This window comes from Trichoderma reesei, assembly GCF_000167675.1.
Source record: "Trichoderma reesei QM6a unplaced genomic scaffold TRIREscaffold_2, whole genome shotgun sequence".
NCBI lineage: Eukaryota > Fungi > Ascomycota > Sordariomycetes > Hypocreales > Hypocreaceae > Trichoderma > Trichoderma reesei.
The window spans coordinates 1,489,716-1,509,975 of NW_006711149.1; the positions used below are offsets into that span (position 1 = coordinate 1,489,716).

Here is a 20,260-nt window from a genome sequence, read left to right on the forward strand (position 1 = left end):
GAAGAGAGAGCGTCGGCAGGAACAAGTTGTTATAAGAATACGCGTACTGCTGACGGGCGTTGAAACGTTAGTCAATCGTCTCAACGGCAATAGATACAAGCTCTATGCAGATGCCACTTGATCGTTCTTGTGAAGCATTGACGGCGAAAGGAGGTGGTACCAAATAGCATGTACGTACTCAGCCTGCTAGGGATCGTCACATGTGTGAGAGACACGCTTTCAAGCAACCATGTAATAATCCCTCGTTCAGCGGGTGGCTTTGGCAGAGAGTCGAAGCGACACAGAGGCTCTATTGCCTGGTCATTTGAGCGAGGTGATGAAAGGTGTAGAAGCCGAGTTGCATCATGATCGTCTTGGTTTCAAAGAGCCGAGCACTGCTCCTTCCTGTTCTACAGAGTACCTACATAAGGTATCGATAGGAGTCGATAAGATAATCCAGCCCACAAAATTCACAAATACTTTGGGTCAGGTACCTACCTAAGGCAGTATCTGTAATCCTCCTCAGACGAGCACCGACAAAAGTCACGATGCCGCTTCGCTCAGCTCTTCTCTTCTCTTCTTCTTCTCCCTCAACACACCGAACCCAAAGCGATGCTCCGTCTGCCTACCTAGTCAATCCTCGTCCAAACAAGGTAAAAAGCGGCTACCACCCAATCTCCACCGCCCAGCCAGCCACGTCTGCCATTGGCCCTTCTCGCTGCAACGCCAATCAACCCCCCGCTTTCTCTCTCCTCTCTCCCTCGTCTTCTCGCCCTGACCGGCGCTGAACAAACCGCTTCCACCAAAGTTCAGGTTCTGGACCCGGGTCCGAAACGACGACCTCGCAGCCGACGGCGCCCGCCGAGACTCAGCCCTACAGGCGCTGCAAAAGCCGGTGGAAAACGGCGCTCCAGAGCAGCCCATCAATCTATCCAGCTGCATGCAGGGTTGGAGGACGCCTGTCAGCATCCGCCAATCAGTCCGTGCCAGCGTCACGCGGGGACTCGCAGCTTTCGTCGACTAGTAGCCCAGAGTATTGGCCGAAGGGCCTCTGGAATGCCGCTGGATCGGCCCTGGGACCTCCAAGATCGGACATTTTCTTAGCAGCCGCTCGCTGTCTTTCGTTTCCTTGGCTCAATGTCTGCTCAAGCCTTTACCGGCCTTGAAGGCCCCGGCCCAGCCCCGCCGCCGCCACCCGTCTCTCAGGGCCGGCCTCTGCACCACTCGCCTCAGCAGGCGATTGACCCGGCGTCAGTCAAGCTGACCAGAGGCACCAGCTGCGTCCTGTGTCAACAGCGCAAGGTCCGTTGCGACAGGAACAAGCCATGTGCCAACTGCGTCAAGGCCGGTGCAGAGTGCCGGGTAATTCCTCCACAGCCTCCGCGGCGGCGGCGCAAGAAGCTGCAGGAAAAGGACTTGATCGAGCGCCTGCGCAAGTACGAGAGCCTCTTGGCACAGAATGGCGTCAAGTTTGATGCCATGGACCCTGATTATAGGGGCGATGGCAACCTTGGCGACGATGTGGACGACCTAGAGACCGATTTTGAGGGTCTAAAGACTTCCCCAGAAGCAGCCTCCGGCAATCATGCAGGCGGGTAAGTTGGTCATCTACAAGAACAAGAACTACTAGTATACGCAAGGAAGTGAGATGTGATAACAGGCTGACACAAAATGCGTAATAGGTCTCATGAACCCGGAGCCTGGTTCTCACTTCACAAGGAGGTAAGCCTTCTTCAAGAATTAACCTCGCCTCCGTCATGTCTTGATCTAATTGCAGATATAGTTCAGAGCTAGTGAGCAACTGCTCAAGGACTCGTCTGAGGATGAGGACGAGGTCTTCAACAAAAAGTCCTTTATCCATTCCGCTTTTGACAAGATGTTTGAAAACCAAGACGGCTTTCCATTCATCATTGGAGGCTCCTTTGCCCCCGTCACGCACAGCCACCCTTCTGCCGTCCAGGTGCTGCAGTTGTGGCAGATATACATTGACAACATCAATCCTCTGCTGAAGATTACCCATGTGCCTAGCATCCAGAGCAGAATTATCGAAGCGACCTCGCGAATTCATGCGGCCCCCAAGAACATTGAAGCCCTCATGTTTGGCATCTACGTAATTTCCATTCACTCTATTGAGGATGCCGAAGCTCAGAGGATCTTTGGCGAGACGAAACAGGAACTGCTGGGCCGGTATTTCCCAGCGCTTCAGCAAGCGCTGGTCAATGCCAGTTTTATGCGGACTCCGGATCCATTGACTTTGCAGGCGTATCTTTTGTATTTGGTAAGTCTATCTTCTATCCACAACAAGGGGTTCTTCTCTTGACAATGTACATCTGGTTTAACATCGTCAACGTATTCCTCAGATGACCGTTCGGTGGTTCATAGACCCGAGGCAGGTGTTCTGCATGATGGGCATCGCTGTCCGCATCGCTCAGAGGATGGGCCTTCATAGAGACCCTGACGGGTATGGCCTCTCGCCCTTTGAGGTTGAGCAGAGGCGGCGGCTATGGTGGACGCTTGTTTCCTATGACCGTCGCGTGGGAGAGATGACGGGCTCGACGGTGACGGCGCTCACGTCGGGCTGTGACTGCAAGAAGCCATTGAACGTCAACGATTCGGACCTCCACGTCGACGGCAAAGAGCCCCCGACGCCACACACCGGGCCTACGGAAATGCTGTTTGCCCTGACACGCGTCGAGCTCTCCATGGCAGTGGCGAGCAACAGCAACCGAGACAGTTTCAAGCTGCACGCGGACAAGAATGGTGCCTCGCCCCAACCTGGAAAGCTGCCGCCGGTGACGATCCGCCTTGCTGGCCAGGACCATCCCCCATACACCCTCGAGGGGTTCTGTGCTCACATGGAGGGCACGTATCTGGCCCATTGCGACGCCAAGATCCCCCTCCACTTCTTCACCATGACGATGACGCGAGCGGCGCTCTGCAAGATGCGCATCATCAACTATCTTGTGCGCAGGCACAATGGCGAGGCGATGCCGCTGGACGACGTGGAACGAGACGCGCTCACGATACAGGCCATCAGCTGGGTGGAGCACGACAATGTAGTCATGTCGGCGGAGAGCCTTCGGCCGTACAGATGGTACGCGATGCACTACTTCCCGTTCCCGGCGTACATGTTCCTGGTCCAGGAGCTGCGCAAGCGCGTTGCGGGACCGCTTGTCGAGAGAGCCTGGGCGGCCATCGAAGCGAATTACGGACTCAGGGGCTTGCTGTCGAACCTTCACAGCCCGATGCATGGGGCCTTTAGCGGCCTGTTCGTCAAAGCATGGACGGCGCACCGCGACGCCCAGCGAGCGGCAGGGAAGGACATGCCCACACCGCGCTTCATGGCCGTTCTCCAGGAGCACGTCGAGGCGAGGCGAAGGGCGCGCTCGGAAAACCGCTCGGACGCTGGTCAACAGCAGCCGCCAGTGGCCTTTCCGCGAGCACGCTCCCGCGAGCCGTCGTCAACGTCGCCGATGGAACACGGCGCCATGATGACTCCGCCAGTGGACCAGAGCGGCGGGTTTGGAGCCACCCAGCCGACCATGGCGCCGCCGAGCACCGCGTCTGGGGACGACGGAGACATGGACTGGTCGTTCCTCATCGCGGGCTACCAGGACGCCGACACGTTTCAAGGCTTCAGCGCCCCTAATCACGGCGGCTTTGGGAACGGCATGGGCGGGTTCGGCGGGCCCGGGGGACCTGCAGGCCATGGAGGGATGTTTGGGAACTAGAGCGGGAGCAGCATACGCAGTATTTGCCCTGGGAGAGCGAGATAGGGAGGGGAGGAAGCGGCAGTTTTTGACTGCTGACATAGAGTCGGGGCCAGTCTCTCCCCCCTCTTCTCTTTTCTCCTTGGTGGTCATTCTTCTTATCGCTTTGGAATACGATCTATGATATCATCTAGTTAGAACATATGCACAGCAAGGTAAGGAAGCAGCAAGAGCATCATCACTCAAACCACAGCAGTTGTTATTTTCAGCGCAGTCAGACTCTAATAGAACCCTCCACTACCTACTTTGCATATCATCCTCCGAGCTCCTCGTTTCACCAAAAGACCCCGCCATAAGCACTCGACTGTCGATCTCGGCGTCGCCTGTCCGCTGTGCCACGCGGAAGCCACGAGCTGTCCCGACCACCTCGCGTGTTTTGAAGTTCGGCAGTCCCTTGGGGAGACAAGGGCCAAAGCATGAAAGATTGCAACTCCGTTTCCCAAACCTCTACCTAGCCATTGACAAAGTGAATTACCTAGGATTAGAAAACTCCGCCGCGGACTCGCGATTTTCCAAGTCGAGTTATTACAAGGTGAAAGAAAAAAAAGGGAGAGAAAAATAAGAATCTTACGCTTATTTCCCTATTGGTTGAAATCAAATGCCGTTTGTGACAAGTGTGAAGCCTCTTCCCCCCCTCCTCCCCTTTTCCCCTGTCATTGAATTGCACCAAGAGCGCGGTAGCCCGGCTTTTTATTGTCTGGAGGTGGATGTCCCTTTCTACCTACTTGGGTGGTCTGGTGACATACCTATCCTAGTAGTTAGTACCTTTGCCTGTGATTTGTACGGTACGATATCTTATTACTCTTTTTGGTATCTTGTCTGTGATTTGCGATTGCGTTATGCCGTCGCATCAATGCCTCTTGTCCCCCCCCTCCCTTCTAGTACCTATTCAAGGTTGCACTACCTACTTATTATGTTCATTTGACCAGATTGGGCTTTCATGGCATGCCATTACCCTTTGATAGAGGCGTGCGTTGTTGAAGCTCAGTTTCTCATCAGGTGCTCATGTTGTATTTCTATGCTATGGCATGAGGTGAGGTTAGGTAGGTAAAGTCGTGAAATGAGATGGAATGCGACTCACCTTGGGCCGGCTTACAAAGTAGGTAGGTAGGGTAAGGTAGAGTGACAAGGGGGCGGGGGGTATTGTTCATTCAACCGATTAATTCTCCAGAGGCATAAGCAACCTTTGCCGACAAGAGATATCAAGTTCAAGAGATGGAAACTTCAAGAGTAAAGAGTTGCACTGATATATATTTCTGAATAATTGTACGTATATGCAAGGTTGTTTATTCTCATCGGCGGAGGAGGTGGGATGTAAGTCAATGGAAGCCAAGGCAAAGCGCAAGGCAAAGGGTACCTTACCTTACCTTACCTGACCTTACCTTACCTGCAACTTACATATATACAAAACTCTCCTCCCCCGTCAATCCGGCCTTTGTCCTTACTAGGAAGCATCCAGATAGAAAAACGGCGAATATCATCCCTGTAGAAACACGTCAGTTGTGACCTATCCGGTCCGTCTCTCCCACATGCCGGTCCGAGTCCTGCTTAAACGGCAGTTTTCGTCTTACATACTATTACTTGCCTTGCCTTGCCTTACCTTACCTTTGTGATACTACCTACCATTCCAAAAGGCTACCTAGTAGTGCAACTAGAACAGGTAGCGATATTTCCACCCCAAAGGTTAGTTTGATGTAATCACAACAGCACGTCGCCTCATCTCGTTTTATAGATGTACCAACAGAATCCGATTTCCATTCCGCGCTCATGGGTTTTCTTTTTCTTTTGTTTCTTACTCAGTTTGTTAAATTCTTTGTTCAGTCGTCCTTCTATTCAAAGTAACAGGGAAAGTTTGAGATAAGTGTGTTTTGTAAGAACGTTGTCGTTGGTTCGTTCATCAGGATGAAACCGAGTTCAAAGGGGGGGGGAGGGGGGGGGGGGGAAAGCGGCCATACACGGACTTTAAGGTGGACAAAAGAGGTAATAAATCGAACATCCGGGGAGGGCAAAAGGCGTGTGTGTGTATTTCCGGCAACCCGATCGTGTCACATTGGGACATGCAGTACTCGTGGGAATAGAAGGCATGGTACTTACATATCGGTAGGGAGGTAGTAGGTAGTATGTACAGTGCAAGTGCATGAATCTTGGGTATCATAGGTACCTTACCTACCTACGAGGCCGGGGGTGGTTTTTGAACACTATTTTTGTCCGTAACTGTGGCATTAGAGCAGGCTCTGCTAACAGACCTTTTCATATTTCTACACAAGGTCGCTCTGTTACCGATCTTATACTGTTAGCGCTCTGAAATTATGTTGCAGTGCTGTTTCCTATTATTCTTTGGTAGGGAATACTGTTCTAATATCTAGACTTTCTCTGTAAAACAAGATAAAGGCTATGTTGGCAGAGCCAGGTCTAATGCCACAGTTATGGATAAAAATAGTGGCTGCAGGACTGTTCAAAAACCACCCCCGGCCTCGCTAGTAGCGAGGCTGCATGTGACGGACGTGCGCGGGGAGATATACTCAAACCCTCAAGTATTCCCGTATTGCATAAATGATGATAAAAAAAACAAGGAAGCAACGCAAGAACCAAGCAAAAGAGAACCATCAAGCGAAGCTACTCTCTCTCTCTGTATATATATATACCCCATTCCCGGCAACTAGCGAACCCTCATCCCCATAAACACCTCCCAGAGACGCTATGCAACAATAGAATCATACCAAAAAAAAAAACGGTAATACATTAAATGTCCCTAACCAGGCATCTTTGACATTCAACTCGTTGGCCCAGGTAGGCAGTATTATTGACACAACAGGGATTGGAAAGTGGGCAGCCCAAGTTGGGGTAGGATTGTTGGCCCATCTCGTGGTAGTAGTACATACATACAATGTACTACCGGCACGGGGAGGGGGGGAAACAAGAGATGCGTTTTATATCCGGTTTTGCAAGGCAGGTCCCGGAACGAAAGCGAGATCCAAAAAAGGGTTTGTTTGTTTCTGCATGGGGGTTCCGGGGGGGGGGGGGGGTTCGCTCCCAACGTTATTACCGTGCTTCTCTATCTACTAGGTATCTATCTACATGTACTTGGGTATTCAAACAACAGCCAAATAGGTACTAACATCACAGGTAAATCTACTCTGCAAAAGAAGAGAGTATATAGGGAAAAGGAGCAAACGATAGCAACGTCTTAACAAGAAACCATCTTTAAGGCATTGTACCACGTAGACTACTAGCAACAAAGCCTCTAGTAGTAGAGAGTAAAATTAGCCTTGCTTTTTTTTTTTTTTTTTTTTTTTTTTTTTTTTTTTTAAGTAATCCTATTTAAACTATAGCATATTCCTATTTAAACTATAGTAGTTTATGCCTATATTAAAATTATTACACCTATACTACTAATTTTATAACTGCATACCTATTTATAATATAAGCTTATAGCATATTTTATAGTCTATACTATAATACTAAGACTTTATTAATTTTAGCTGTTTTTTTATATAAAGCCTAATTTTTAATACTATAGATATTAATATTATAAAAATAAATCCCTAATAGCTAAGAGATAGTTATTTAAATATACTGCTATCTTTAAAGCTATCTTAAAGTGCTAGTCTTATAAAGATTTATGCCTTTTATAGCTTATTAGTGTTAAATATACTAAAGGCATTACTAGTATTAAATATACTAAAGGTATTACTAGTAGCAGAAGTTAAAGAGTTTAATAAAGAGGATCTTAATAAGGTTATATTTAATGCCTTAAAGTAGCTAAGGCTATATAACTTTAATAGTAATATTAATTATCTTAATAATCTAGCCTTTCTTTTATAAAAAGAGATACTATTACTGCTGCTGCTATATATTAAAAGAGTATTAATACTACTGCTTATATATACTATACTATTATAATAAGCTAATAAGGTTATAAAAGTTTTATAATAAGCCTAAGAGGCTATAAAAGCTATATAATAAGCTATAAAGAATATAAAGTTATTACTAAAGCTAGTAAAGGCTATAAAGTATTACTTCCTTATTTTACTATTATTAATAATATATAATATATTTAATAAGCTTTTTATATTCTTATAAACCTTTTATTACTTTTATAGCCTTATTATTTAAATATTATAATCCTTAAATCCTTAAATTATTAATAGTAAGTAAACTTTAATATATTATTTTCTTACTTATAACTATACTAGCAGCTAGGCTTTATTAAGTATTAGAATTTAATAATTATTAATATAAAGAATAGATTATTAATATTAAATTATAATATTAATAATAAAAAGAACTAGCTAAAAGTAGTCTTATTATATAAGCTATACTAAATATAACTATCTGCCTTTACTTAGTCTTTTAATATATATTATATATTATTACTAAACCTTAGCTTAATAATAATAAAAGTGTAATTTTATAAAATATTAAGCCCTTTCTGCCTAAAAAATAACTAGAATTATTAAAAATTTAACTAATAGCCTTACTTTTTTTTAAGACTTTAATATTTATAATAATAAATAAAGAATATGCCTTTAAGGCTTAAGCAGTCTCTTTACTACCTAAGCCTAGATTAAGTAATTCTAGGATAATAACTTAAAGTATTATATTAAGCTAAATAATAAAATAAAGGTAAAAGGAGTTATATAAACCTATTCTTAATATAAGGATATATAGTATTAGTTCTTAAAGGTCTTTAATATTAATAATACTTATAAAACTAACTGTTTTAGTATATTTTTATTTAAGGCTATTAGTATTACTAACTAGAAGTTTATTACTAATTTTATATTTAGTTTTATTAATTTAAAAAAAGAAGATAGCTTTTTATAGCTTTATAAAAAATTAAAGCAGCTTTATTAAGAAATCCTAGCTTTAATACTATTTATAATTATTATTAATAAGGAAAAAGCGCTTAAAAATGCCTTAACTATAATCTTCTTAACTTTATAGCAGTAACTTTATATTTACTATATTAATATAAATATATAGGTATAAATTTAAATATATTAAAAAAGCCTTAATAGCTATAATAATAATAATAATAATAATAAAAATAAAAATAAAGGTAATATTCTTAAAGGTAGTTTTTATAATAGTCTTAATAATAACCTTATTATTTAAGCCTTTTATATTATAGTAATATAATAAGAAGCTAAAGCTGCTAAGTGTTAAGCAGTAAGCTTATAGCTTTTAGTAAGCTTATAGCTTTTAGCAAGCTTATAGCTTTTAATAAGCTTATAGCCTAAGAAAGAGCTAATATATAAGAGTATGTTTTTTAACTAAAAGCATATTATCTTTATTAAAAATAAAAAAGAGTTTTATTTAGCTTAGGCTATAATAAAGTTAATTTATATTATAATATAAAACTATATTTTATATTATATTTTAAAAGAATATATACTATAGTAAAAATAGTAGGCTTATTACTTTATTAAATACTATTATAACTTTAGTTAAAAAGTTAATAGTTTTATAAAAATAGCTTATAAAAATATTAAGTCCTTCCTTTTTATTAATATTAGTAATCTTTTATATTTATATAATATAATCTTTTAAATAATAAAAAAGAAAAAAAGGGATTATAATAATAATATAGCTTAAATATAAATATAGTAATACTAATACTTTATTTAGTAAGTAAGCTAGCTTAAAAATATTACTTTAATAGTTAAATATATTAAAGTTAATCTCCTTACTTAGCAGTATTAACTTACTATAGCTATAATGCTTTTAAATATTAACCTAAACCTAAACTCTCTGCCTAAGTATATACACTCCTTTACTTAATAGTATAGCCTCCTATATAGCCACTTTATTTTTAATAAGCTTTAAAATAGTAAGGCTTTTTATAAAAAAGATATTTACTTATAATAATAGCTAGTTAAGCTGCTAGTAAGATTCCTACCTATTTACTAAAAGATTTTAACTAACCTTATATCTTTTAAAATCTTAAAAAGCTGCTTTTTTATATATATAATTTTAATATAGTTTAAAGTTTTTATAGCTAACCCTAACTCTTAAATAATAATAAAATGCCTATATTAGTAACCCTTAAGGTAAAGAAAGATAAGAATAATAAAGCTGCATTAGTATTATTACTAGCAGCCTTATTATAAACTAAGGCATGCCAGCAGCCTTATTAATAAGCTTTAATATACTAGCTTAATTTTTTAATATAGTAAGTCTTATTATAATATAAAATAAAGGGCAGTAGCAGCTTGCCTTTATTATTAGCTTAGGCTTAAAAATATAAATAAGGATATAAGTAAGGATATAATTATAGCAGTAGTAATAGTAAGGCTTTTTTATAATTATTTATAAGTTTTAAATTATAGCTACTTATATAAAGATTATAAGTAATATAAAAATAACTAAAAGCTATTACTACTACTGCCTTAAATAATAATAATAATAATAATAATAATAATAATAGTATTATTAAAAAAGTTATTATTATCCTAGCTACTTAGCTAGTATTAGCAGTTTAAGAGGATTAAAATAAGCTAGCCTAGTTATAACTATATATATATTTAATAAGAAAATAAAAAAAATGCTATTTTTAAATAAATTAGCCTGCCTTAATTACCTAGTCTTAACCCTTATGCCCTTCTTCTAGTAATATCCTTTTAATAGTAATAACTGCTAGTATACTATACTATATTTTAGTGTATAGGCATAGACCTTACTACTTAAGGGTGTCCCTTTAGTTATAGTATAGACTACTATAGTTTAAATAGGAATATGCTATAGTTTAAATAGGATTACTCTTTTTTTTTTTTTTTTTTTTGAGATGAGGTATCACAGTATGTAATAAAGGAAAGCGGTCCAAATTTGGTACGGATTGAGAATGGATGGGCAAATGGGGTACCTACTAATGGGACCGGGATGCCCTTCATGCTGCGAGATCACGCACGTTGACTCTGATCACATCCACTCCCCTTCATCCCATCCCACAGCCCCCCCCCCTCCAGCCAAGCGGTACCTAGGCACCCAAGGTATGACCAGGTTCGGTCGGCAGGGCTTCGAGTAGTACTCTGGTAGGTATTTAGTATCAAATAATACCCAGACCTGGTACTGCATGTAGTGCACCGTAGATCAATATAGTCTCGGGACTGGCGTAATGGAGTGCCTTTTTGATGGATCGATTTGAGTTGTTGATATGTATGTATATATTGCTTCTGCTTTACTCGCAGACAGGACAAGCACGCCAAGTATGGAACCCGCGACACGCGTCTGTCTATCCGTCTTCAAATGCACAACTCCCCTGGTATGCTAACACCTCAACCGATGCCTGAAATGAAAAGAAAGACAAGGAAACCCGTTTTCCAACAGAAAAAGACATCCGTAAAGACAGACTTGTGAACCCCTCTCTCGAAATTTCAGATGTATCCAGTGAGCCAAAGCGCCAAGATCAACAACAAGAACAATGGGGGCGACAGCTGCATTACCTGTTCCCCCTCCCATACAGACAAGGAAAAAAAAACCCCCTTTAGTTAAGGATGGGTATTTTTTTCGTAGTCCTTCCTGGAGATACCATGCACCCTCCCAGGGCACGTATTCCGGTTGAACAAGAAACACAATACAACAGGAATGAGCAAAAGGAAACGCCGCAATGCCGGACCAAGCCCCAGAATCCAAATCAAGTCAGAAACAACAGGAAAACGCCGTTTCTTTCGTCCGTTCCCAAAAGTTCCATGTATCGAGTCCCCTCCCGAAAACCTAGCGCCGTAAATCAGTGCCCCCCCTTTCGGAATGCCCTCTTTTATCCTCTCATGATGCAGTCGTGTTCCCGGTCAATGCAGGAACTGTGATGTTTTTTTTTTCTTCTTTGGTCCGTGTGGTTGTTTCGTTTCTTGCGGTCGAGGTGTCAATGAGATTAGTAGTTTGTTTTGGGGAGGGCGTGTGGTGCGGCCCCTCGGCAGTAGACCGGAGATGGGGGGGAGAAATTGCCAGCATGAGGTCAGTCGGATAGCTAGTAATGTGGTGCCTCCCCACCGTCTAATGCTCGTCCCGTAACCTTTTTAGCTCCTTTTCCCACTCTCCTCTCTTCTCAATCGGCGATAAGTCTCTTGAGAAACCAGTGCTTGTCTTGTTGAATCCTAGGCAAACACGTTTACCCCACTCAGGCAAAGAAATGTTGAGAGGGAAGAGGAGATGAGAGGGCAAAAAAACCGAGGGTTTAGCCCGCTGAAATGCTTGGATAGGTATCGTTTGCGAAGCGGCCGGCGGGTGGTTCGAGCTGGACACCGCCAATGCAGTCATGCTTCAACTTTGTGTCAATGCGCGTATCGTGCCGGGAGTGCTGTTGTCTCCTCCCTTAGCAGCTTGACAAATTCCACCCTTCTTCTTCTCTTTTTTTTTTGTCCGTCATCTTTTTTTCCCATTTGTGATGGTGATCATGAGGTCGTCATTTTTTGCTTATTTCTTCTCCTTTTCTTTGTTTTTTTTTTCTCCTCCTCCGTTTCCTTCACAACGGCTTCTGTGCCCAGACAATCCCCCAGTCCAGACGAGCATGTACCTTGGTGTTATCCATGGCCATGAGCGTCTCCTGGCACAACTGCCTGGCCTCTTCCTCGGTGATGCCCAGATCTTCGTGCCGGATGAGCAGCGCCGCGGTCCAGTCGATCAGGTTGTCTTGGTTGAACATGCCCATCTCTCGGTCTCTTGATCGCCGCCCCCACCGCCCCAAAGGAATCGGCGTGTGCTGCTCCTGAATGTTGACAAAGCCCATCTGCCGTAGGACTTGGGGAAGCGTCGGAGGAAAGTAGAGCTGCCAGCCGTACTTTTGCGCAAAGGGGCCGTCGTTCACGAGGTCGTAGAGGCGCTGAACGGGGTGGTCTATCGCTGGGGTGCCGTCTTCCCAGGTTACGGGTATGAAGAGATCATGACACTCAATCCATCCGCCGGGTTTCAAGGCTCTGTTACAAACATGGTCAGATACTGCTGTCTTGTTCACGAGGGGTCAATCAAGGGAGGAGGGCAGGGGTTGCGCATAGGGGCATTGTCGTACTCGTAGGCTCGTTGCAGAAACAGCTCGGGGTGGCGGACTGTTTGTATGACTGATCTGGTGTGAATAAGGTCGGCGCCAGAGTAGATTCTCGTCCACGGCCGATCTGCGTCGTCGAGATCTTCCACCCGGAACTCGGCGTTTGGCGGTGACCAAGGGGGCTGGATGGCGGAAATGTCGGTGCCAATGACGCGAGCACTGGGAAATCGCTCGGCCACTGTTTGTTGCAGCAGAGTTAGTTTACATGAAGTCGACGCCAAAGCAATGCAATCGTAGTGCTGCGCTTCGTCTCTCAAGATTGCGAAGAGAGGGGGTGAGGGGGAAGGGAGGATACGAACCATCAATGGGCCAAAACCCGGCGCCGGTGCCCAGATCAACAATCTTTTGGGGGTTGTCGCCTATCGGGGCCTTGAAGTACTCGCCGTTGAGCAGGTAGTCGGAGTAGACCCGGTGCTTGAGGTGCTCGCGGGCCTGCTCTGTATCGTCGTTTGGCAATCCATAGCGTTCGTCGAACCAGCCCTGGTATCGCCTGTGGCCAGGAGTTGGTCAGCTCTCATAAACTCTGGCTCGGCTTTCTTTTTTTGTTTTGTATTGTTCCTTCTGTGTCCCCTTCTTGTTCTTCTTTTTTCTCTTTTTTCCCCCTTCTCTCCCTTGTTCCCTGTTCCCTGTTCCCTTCTTTTTCTGGGGATTTGCCACCCAAAGGCTGTCGGCATCTTTTGGGGTCAGGGATTCGTGACATACCTCCCGTTTTTGTATCTATGAACCATCTGGGCAGTGTCGATGGAGGTGAACTCTGAGAAATCCACGGTTTCGGCATAATCCGACGTTGAGTCCTCGCTGGAGCCGTGCTGATCACCACCGCCTCCGGATCCCGGAGGCCCTTGAGAGTTGAGGGAGCTCATGATGGGCCGGCGTGGATACAGCAGTGAAGGGTTACGGTACGATTCAGGGCTATATCCGGAGGAGAGACGGAGCCTGCAGCTGGAGCTGAGGAGGGATGAGGCGAGAAACAGAGACGGAGAAAAAGCGAGTGAGCTGCGAGGCGAGGATGGGGTAAAAAAAGGGTCGACCAGAAATGCCTATGCCAGAAGAGTGACCCGGGCTGATTGGATGGAGGCGTCCACCAACTTTGCACCCGCAGCGAACAAGCCGCTATTTGCAGGCAATGGGCCACAAGCAATGGGCGGAACGTCTCCGGTTCGGGGAGCCAAGGTCGATCTGTTCTAGCACAGAACTGGACGGGCCCCGGAGTGATTTGCAGATGTGGTCCAGCAACAAGAGGAGAAAAAGACGGCTGACCGAGAGAGAGAGGATGCCGTACTATTAAACGAAAAAGGCAGCAGAGAAGGAAAGAAAGGGAAAAAAGAGGCGACCAAAAAAACGAGACGCCCCCCCAGAATGCGGACGCGGACACGGAAAGGGAAAAAAGAAGAGGTCAAAGGCCAAGTCTGCCGGCCCAGTAGGCTGGGTCCGTCACTGGGGATGGATGGGACTCGAAGGGTGCAAGGGCGTTCGGCTGGCCAATGCGAGGCGACACGGGGATGCAGGAATCGCTTGGGATGTGGTCATATAGCAGCAGCTGGCCGTGGCAGAGAGGGTGTGTGAGTCGATGCGGGTGCGGGTGCGGGTGCGGGAGAGGGTGAGGGTGCAGGTGAAAGGTGAGACAAGGCGAGACAAGGCAAGGCCAGGCAAGGCTTCGGAGCCAGAGAGACGGGACACAGGGCCGCAGAGCAGCAGAGCAGGGGAGCAGGGATGCGGAGAGTTTAAAAGACGAGGAATGACGAGGAGAGGACGAGGATGATGCGATGGATTGAGTTAGGGCGAGCAGGCGGCCTGCACGACTGGCCAGAAGCTCGAGTTCGAGGGGGGAGGATTTGGGGATGCAGAGCTGGAGCTGGAGCTGGAGGGACCTGGATTTGGATTTGGATTTGGGGGGGGAACTTGTAGGTCTCGGGGGCCGGATGGCGGGAGTCTGCTCTGTTTTAGCTGGGCCTGGGGGACCTGTTCAAGGTAAGGTACAGGTAAGGTAGGTACAGGTAGGTACGGGTAGGAAGGTACAGGCCCTGCCAGCGCGCTTGTACGAGTACCTGGGCAGAGGTACCGGCGCGGACAGGACCTTTCGAGGCCGAGGGCAGGGAGGATCCAGATCCCTTGGTGGGAAGGGGGGGCGTGGGCACAAGCAGAGCAGAGCAGAGCAGAGCAGAGCAGAGCAGAGCAGAGCAGAGCAGGGCAGCGGGCAGAGCAGAGCAGAGCAAAGGCAGCAGACAGGCGCGAGGACAGAGACGGGAGGGAGTGCGAAATGGGGGGGCGTGGCTCGAGACAGAATAGGCTCCGGTCTTTTGATATGCTGTTGGTCGGTGTCTGAGCCAGAGATCTGGTAGCGGGTGGAGAGCACTGGTGGCTGACTGCCTGCTGCTAAGACGCTACCTTACCGTACCGTTTTCCTGGGCGCCGTGCTGTCGGGACAGTGAACCAAATCGGCGGGAGGGGGGTTTTGATTTGATTTGGTAAGATTAGGAGGGAGGGATGGAGGGAGGGAGTTGGGCGAGAGCTGATTCGATGGAGGAAGGGGGACAAGATTTGGGAGTTTCTTATTCGTGACCGAAGAGAGAGAGAGAGGGCTGCTAAGCGACACGCACGCGGAAGGATTTTTGAGGGCAGATGGCGGGGGGCGGAGGAGCAGGAGGAAATAAGATAGGTACGAATTGGTGATGGCATGGCATGTAGCGGTACGAGGCCAGAATGCCAATGCCAGCACTGTCGAGCTACCTACCTAAGTACATCTTAGCAGCAATGACGGCGAGACAACGGCCAACAGATGCGGTCACTGAATGTTGCCAAATGTAACAGTTTCGATCGGATTGAATAATCACAGAGTAATGCAAAACGGAAATGACCAGATGAGCACGTAAATCACACCCACTAAATTGCAATGCAGCAAGCATTCCAGCAAGCCACGAAATGCCAGCGCCCAAGAGAGGGGTAGGCACATGCACATGTAGTGGTAGTACCTACTACCTGGTAAGTAGTAGCCATGACATGAGGTCAAGATTCCATCTCTGCGCCATCCGTGGCCAAAACTCTGGACCAGATGCGCCGGGGAAAAGCACCTAGCCAACACGCCAATAGCTCCTCCCTGAGAGCTTTCCAAGACGCCATTTTAGTCGTTTGCCTGAGCAAATGCTCCTCAAATCCCCCTCTCAAAGGGCCATCATTTGTATGAGTAGGCAACTGAACGAATGGATGACATACACACACACGGAAAGAGACAAGAGCTGCGAGATGATGGTGTGCGGCCCCCATCATGCGCGGCGCTGCTGCTCCGGACGGAACAAATCAAGTTACTTACCCAACAGCTCACCAACACCAAAATCACCCGTGGATAAGTACCTATTAATCACACAGATTGAACACAACTGCCAAGGCGGTGGACTTTTCCGCCGGGCATCGCTTGAGCTTCCTCAGCGCGGCTCGCTAAAACTTGGAGCAGCACGACCCTGAGGTAGGTACATAGATTTACGTCAAGTTTACCGTGCCGCGTACCAAGACCGACTAGACTCTTAACAACCTACCTTACCTGAACCTCCCTGGCCTAGAAACGAGGGAGTAAAAAAGGAAATCAAACATGCCGAAGCGAGGAGCAGCGGTAACGAACATAGTAACACGACGAGGTAAGCATTGCGGCTGTCGCTTCGCTCGCCAAGCTGGACCGTCATCAAAGTCCCCTGGCGAGGGCTCCCATCCAAGTCGTCTTGGACCAGATGCCTTCGGTGTCGACCAGTGCTAACGTGAACCGCTAGATATCTTAGGTACTACTAGTAGGGAGGGACCAGCCGGCTCACAGCGATTCTGGCCGTCCGCTCTCCCCTTACCTACAGTAGGTTACACTAACAGTACCTAGCTACAGCTCTCAATGACTGTTGGGTTGCATGTATGCAACACGTCCAGCCACCGCTGCCACCGTGCTGGTGCTGCTCTCCAGCTGTGCATCCTTCGCATAGAATCGTCTCCCAAATTCTCGTCTCACGCATCTTACAAGAAAAAGAAAAAAAAAAAAACATCAGGCTCGCACGGCCATTGGACCAGATGTGGCGCACGCAACAAGCAGCCGGACCCGACAGTCTGGTGCGGTGTGTCATGCCCTTCCGGCCTATCGTATAAGACGTCTCGGTAGTTCCAATTCGCTCCAGTCCCAGCGTCCTGCCAGCTGCTGTTTCCGGGGGGGCTGAGCGCAGGTACAGATACTCCCGCCTCAGGTACTTATCGCCGCTGGCTGGCTGGCGGGTTGCATGCATGTGAGCATCAACTGGAGTTCAGGTCCAAGTAAGTATTCATGGGCAATGTTAGCTCCTCCTTTTTTTTTCCTTTCCCTTCGCATTGGTCTGCGCATTGACTCCATCCTCAGTCGTACATGCTTGCAGGAGGACTTGTCATGCGCTTGCTGCCATACTGTAGGTATGCTTGAGGTTCGAATTAGATGCAAATACCCTCAGACCACGACGACTTGAGATTACTTTATATTAACCCGCAGATACACCTGAGTAAGGTAGGTAATTACAGTAACCGGTATAAATACGGACAAGAATGTACCAGCTCCGGCCAACCCACAACAACAGGTCTCGTCGTGGAGACTCATCATTCCATCATGCCCTGCGCAAAATCATTCGGTAGCCGATGCCATGGACAGCTGCCGCGTTGCGACGGGGCAGAAACGTCCAAGCTTTCTGGGCTGGCTGTCTGTCTTGTCGCATTTCACTGCGGAACTGCCGTGTCAAGGGTATCTAGATACCGCCGCATACGAGTACTACATGTACAGTAGGTACCTTACCTCCCTTGCGACACTCAAGGTACCGGCCGCCAGCATTTCGTTCCAGGTTGCATTGATCTGTTTTCGGTCTCTTTGATCCGCCCCCCCCTTCTCGGACCGCTCGCTCACACACTCGCACACACTTTTACTCATCCAGATATTACCGCGTATCACGCGGGAAAGATGAGATGATGGACGGACCTCGAGCCACGAAAGCAATTCAGAACACAAGGACAAAGAATCCCAAAAGAAGCGAACTGATATCGTCCTCTCTTTGTTTCCTCCTTCTTCCCTCTCCAAGCCGAGAGTCGGCAATCACGGGCTACCTACCTACGAAACCAGAATCATGCTTCTCCCCCTTCCCCCCATCCTACCTAATACTGTATGTATGTATATTTTCTATGCCTCGCAAGGGAAAAAACGAAGGCAGAATCCTTCCAACTGCAATTCGCACACCCCCCCGTAAGCCCTTACCGTCCGGTCGGTAATTGTCGTTGGGTGGCACCGGTTCTGCGGGATGTGCGCCGCTTTTTTTCTTTCCTTTTTTTTTTTTTTTTCTTCTCACTTGCTCTCTGCTGCCCTCTTCTGTACTCCTCAGCTAAAGGCTCGGAGATGGAGCCGCCAACTAATAACCTTGATTCATCTGATCAATACAGTAAGAGGAAGGATGTGCAGGGCATGGCCAGCATGGATCAAGGAAAGATGAATCATCGACAGGCTCTTCCGGCACTCGCTTGTTAATAGGTAGGTACTAGTGCATGCTCGACTTTGTTGTTGTATGACTCCCTTTCGGGGCGTTTATTCCATATGGTCAAACTGTTGCGGCCTCTGCGACGTCCGGTTTTGCCGCATTTGCCTGCAAGGCGAGACAAGGCGCCGCAAGCCAAGCTTTTTGCGTGCTGTGATTGTGCTGGCTGGCAGGTAGGGATGTCCAGTACTAAACTGCTACCTGCACGTATCCCTGCTGTAGGTATGTATGCGCAGGCAGTCTGGTAATACAGAGTACTGTACACTGTACAAGTTACTTTTCGTTTCGTCCAGATGCATCTGCAGATGTCGCCTGTCATGTCATGTCATGCCCATGTCCTGTCAAAAACCCTCACCGCCCCTTGTCACGATGCGATGCTCCAACCCGCCTGGTCTCGCGTGTCTGTCGTTTCGTCTCCTCCTCACCTACAATCCTTTACACAACTCCCTCGGCTTTTCACTTTTAAGTCCGCACTTACTAGGTTATTAGCAGTACCTGCATGCAAGCATTCAACTGGGTACTAGTAAAGAAGAGAACCAAGGGATAATAGGAAGACGAGCAGAAGAAGAGAAACAGGGACAAGCTTTAACCGGGTCTATGCAGCAGCGCCCTTGCTCGCGTCAGGCAATGGACGGCTGCCACGCCTGGTCCCCGTCTGTCTGTCTGTCTGTCTGTCCGTCTGTCTCTTCGTTTGACATCCCAATACTGGGGGTTCCCACTCTTTTTCATGTTTCCATCTTCGGCGATCTGCTTGTCGTGGCTTTCTGCATGCCCTCGTCTGCAATGTAACACCTACCTACTACCTCTAGTGATAATAGCCCGCCTGTCCACTCCAGGCTCGGCGAATGATGCAGCGGGGTTGGAGTCGCTCGAGGGCGACGGTGAAGCATCTCCGCTCGTGCCTTGGCTCAGCTCTTCGAGACGATTTGCAAGCAATATTACGGGTAGTACTACTACTTAAAGACGCCTGACACGCTCCGTTCTTGAACATACATAGCTTACCTTTCTTACACTGCTAATCTGGTCTATTATGCCCACGCCGCCAATTCATGATGGTTACCGATGATCCTACATCCTACTACCTAATTTGCACTATTTGTCGTCTCAATCCTGGAGACCCTGCTCTTCACATGTCTCGGCTCGAATCCCATTCAACCTTTCTAGCTCCGGCCGCCCTGTCAGCAATCCTCCATCTGGAAAGCATACCTAGTAATACCTTACCTTATTAGACAGGGGACCCGAGCGTACGGCTGCCTTCTCCCGCGCATGTACATACGAGTCCTGGTGGGTACAGCTAGGTACAGAAGGTAGGTAGGTAGGCTTGCACAAGACGCATATTACTCGTACAGCTAGATACCTGCCTGACCTCGACATCGTACCATGACGAGAAATGCCGGACCTCCCTCCCTCTCGCTTGACTGTCTGATCAGCAGGGACCTCTTTTCATTACCCTCCTTCTTACAGACGGACTGGCAACGAGCTTCTTGCCGTACCCAGATTTCTCTCCCAGTGGTAATGATTGACGATTGCCAAGTATGACTAGTTATAAACCTTGAGGACTTCTGAGCTTTCCCCTTAGCATATTACGAGAAAGCTGTCAAGTGCCCGTTGCCGCCTCTCCTGATGGCCATCTAGCCGCAGTATTATTGCTGGCTGGCAGCCAATGGCAAAGACACACCATCTGTGGGTGTTCCGTATTACGCCTCCCCTCCCTCTCTAGATCTGTTGTTCCTGTATGTAAGCCTCAAGCACGACCCATTACCACGGCCTTGGGCTCAGGTGTTCCGGCCCCCAACGACTTCAAGTTGGTGCCCCCTCCCAGTACGTGACGGAGGAGGAGGGTGTGTGGATCAAACACCGCATCGTCGTGCTTCTCACGGCGCCAATCCGAAACGTCTCCCTTCCTGCGAACAGCGCATCATACGTAGCATTATCATGGAGCCCGAAATCTA

The 20,260-nt window shown here is 46.9% G+C and overlaps 2 protein-coding genes across 2 annotated transcripts; one reads left to right on the forward strand and one right to left on the reverse strand.

The window, feature by feature from the left end:
• Positions 1 to 1,116: 1,116 nt before the first annotated feature.
• TRIREDRAFT_55759 (N-terminal binuclear Zn cluster-containing protein) lies at positions 1,117 to 3,338 on the forward strand (the record flags this gene model as incomplete). Its single annotated transcript, XM_006962133.1, has 3 exons — positions 1,117 to 1,574; positions 1,768 to 2,257; positions 2,340 to 3,338. Coding segments are annotated over 3 exons (1,947 nt in total), but the record flags the coding sequence as incomplete, so codon positions are not given.
• An 8,875-nt stretch (positions 3,339 to 12,213) lies between these two features.
• TRIREDRAFT_2399 (uncharacterized protein) lies at positions 12,214 to 13,655 on the reverse strand (the record flags this gene model as incomplete). Its single annotated transcript, XM_006961895.1, has 4 exons — positions 12,214 to 12,664; positions 12,757 to 12,970; positions 13,092 to 13,282; positions 13,495 to 13,655. The coding sequence occupies 4 exons, from the start codon at positions 13,653 to 13,655 to the stop codon at positions 12,214 to 12,216; spliced, it is 1,017 nt and encodes a 338-aa protein (XP_006961957.1).
• Positions 13,656 to 20,260: the final 6,605 nt, after the last annotated feature.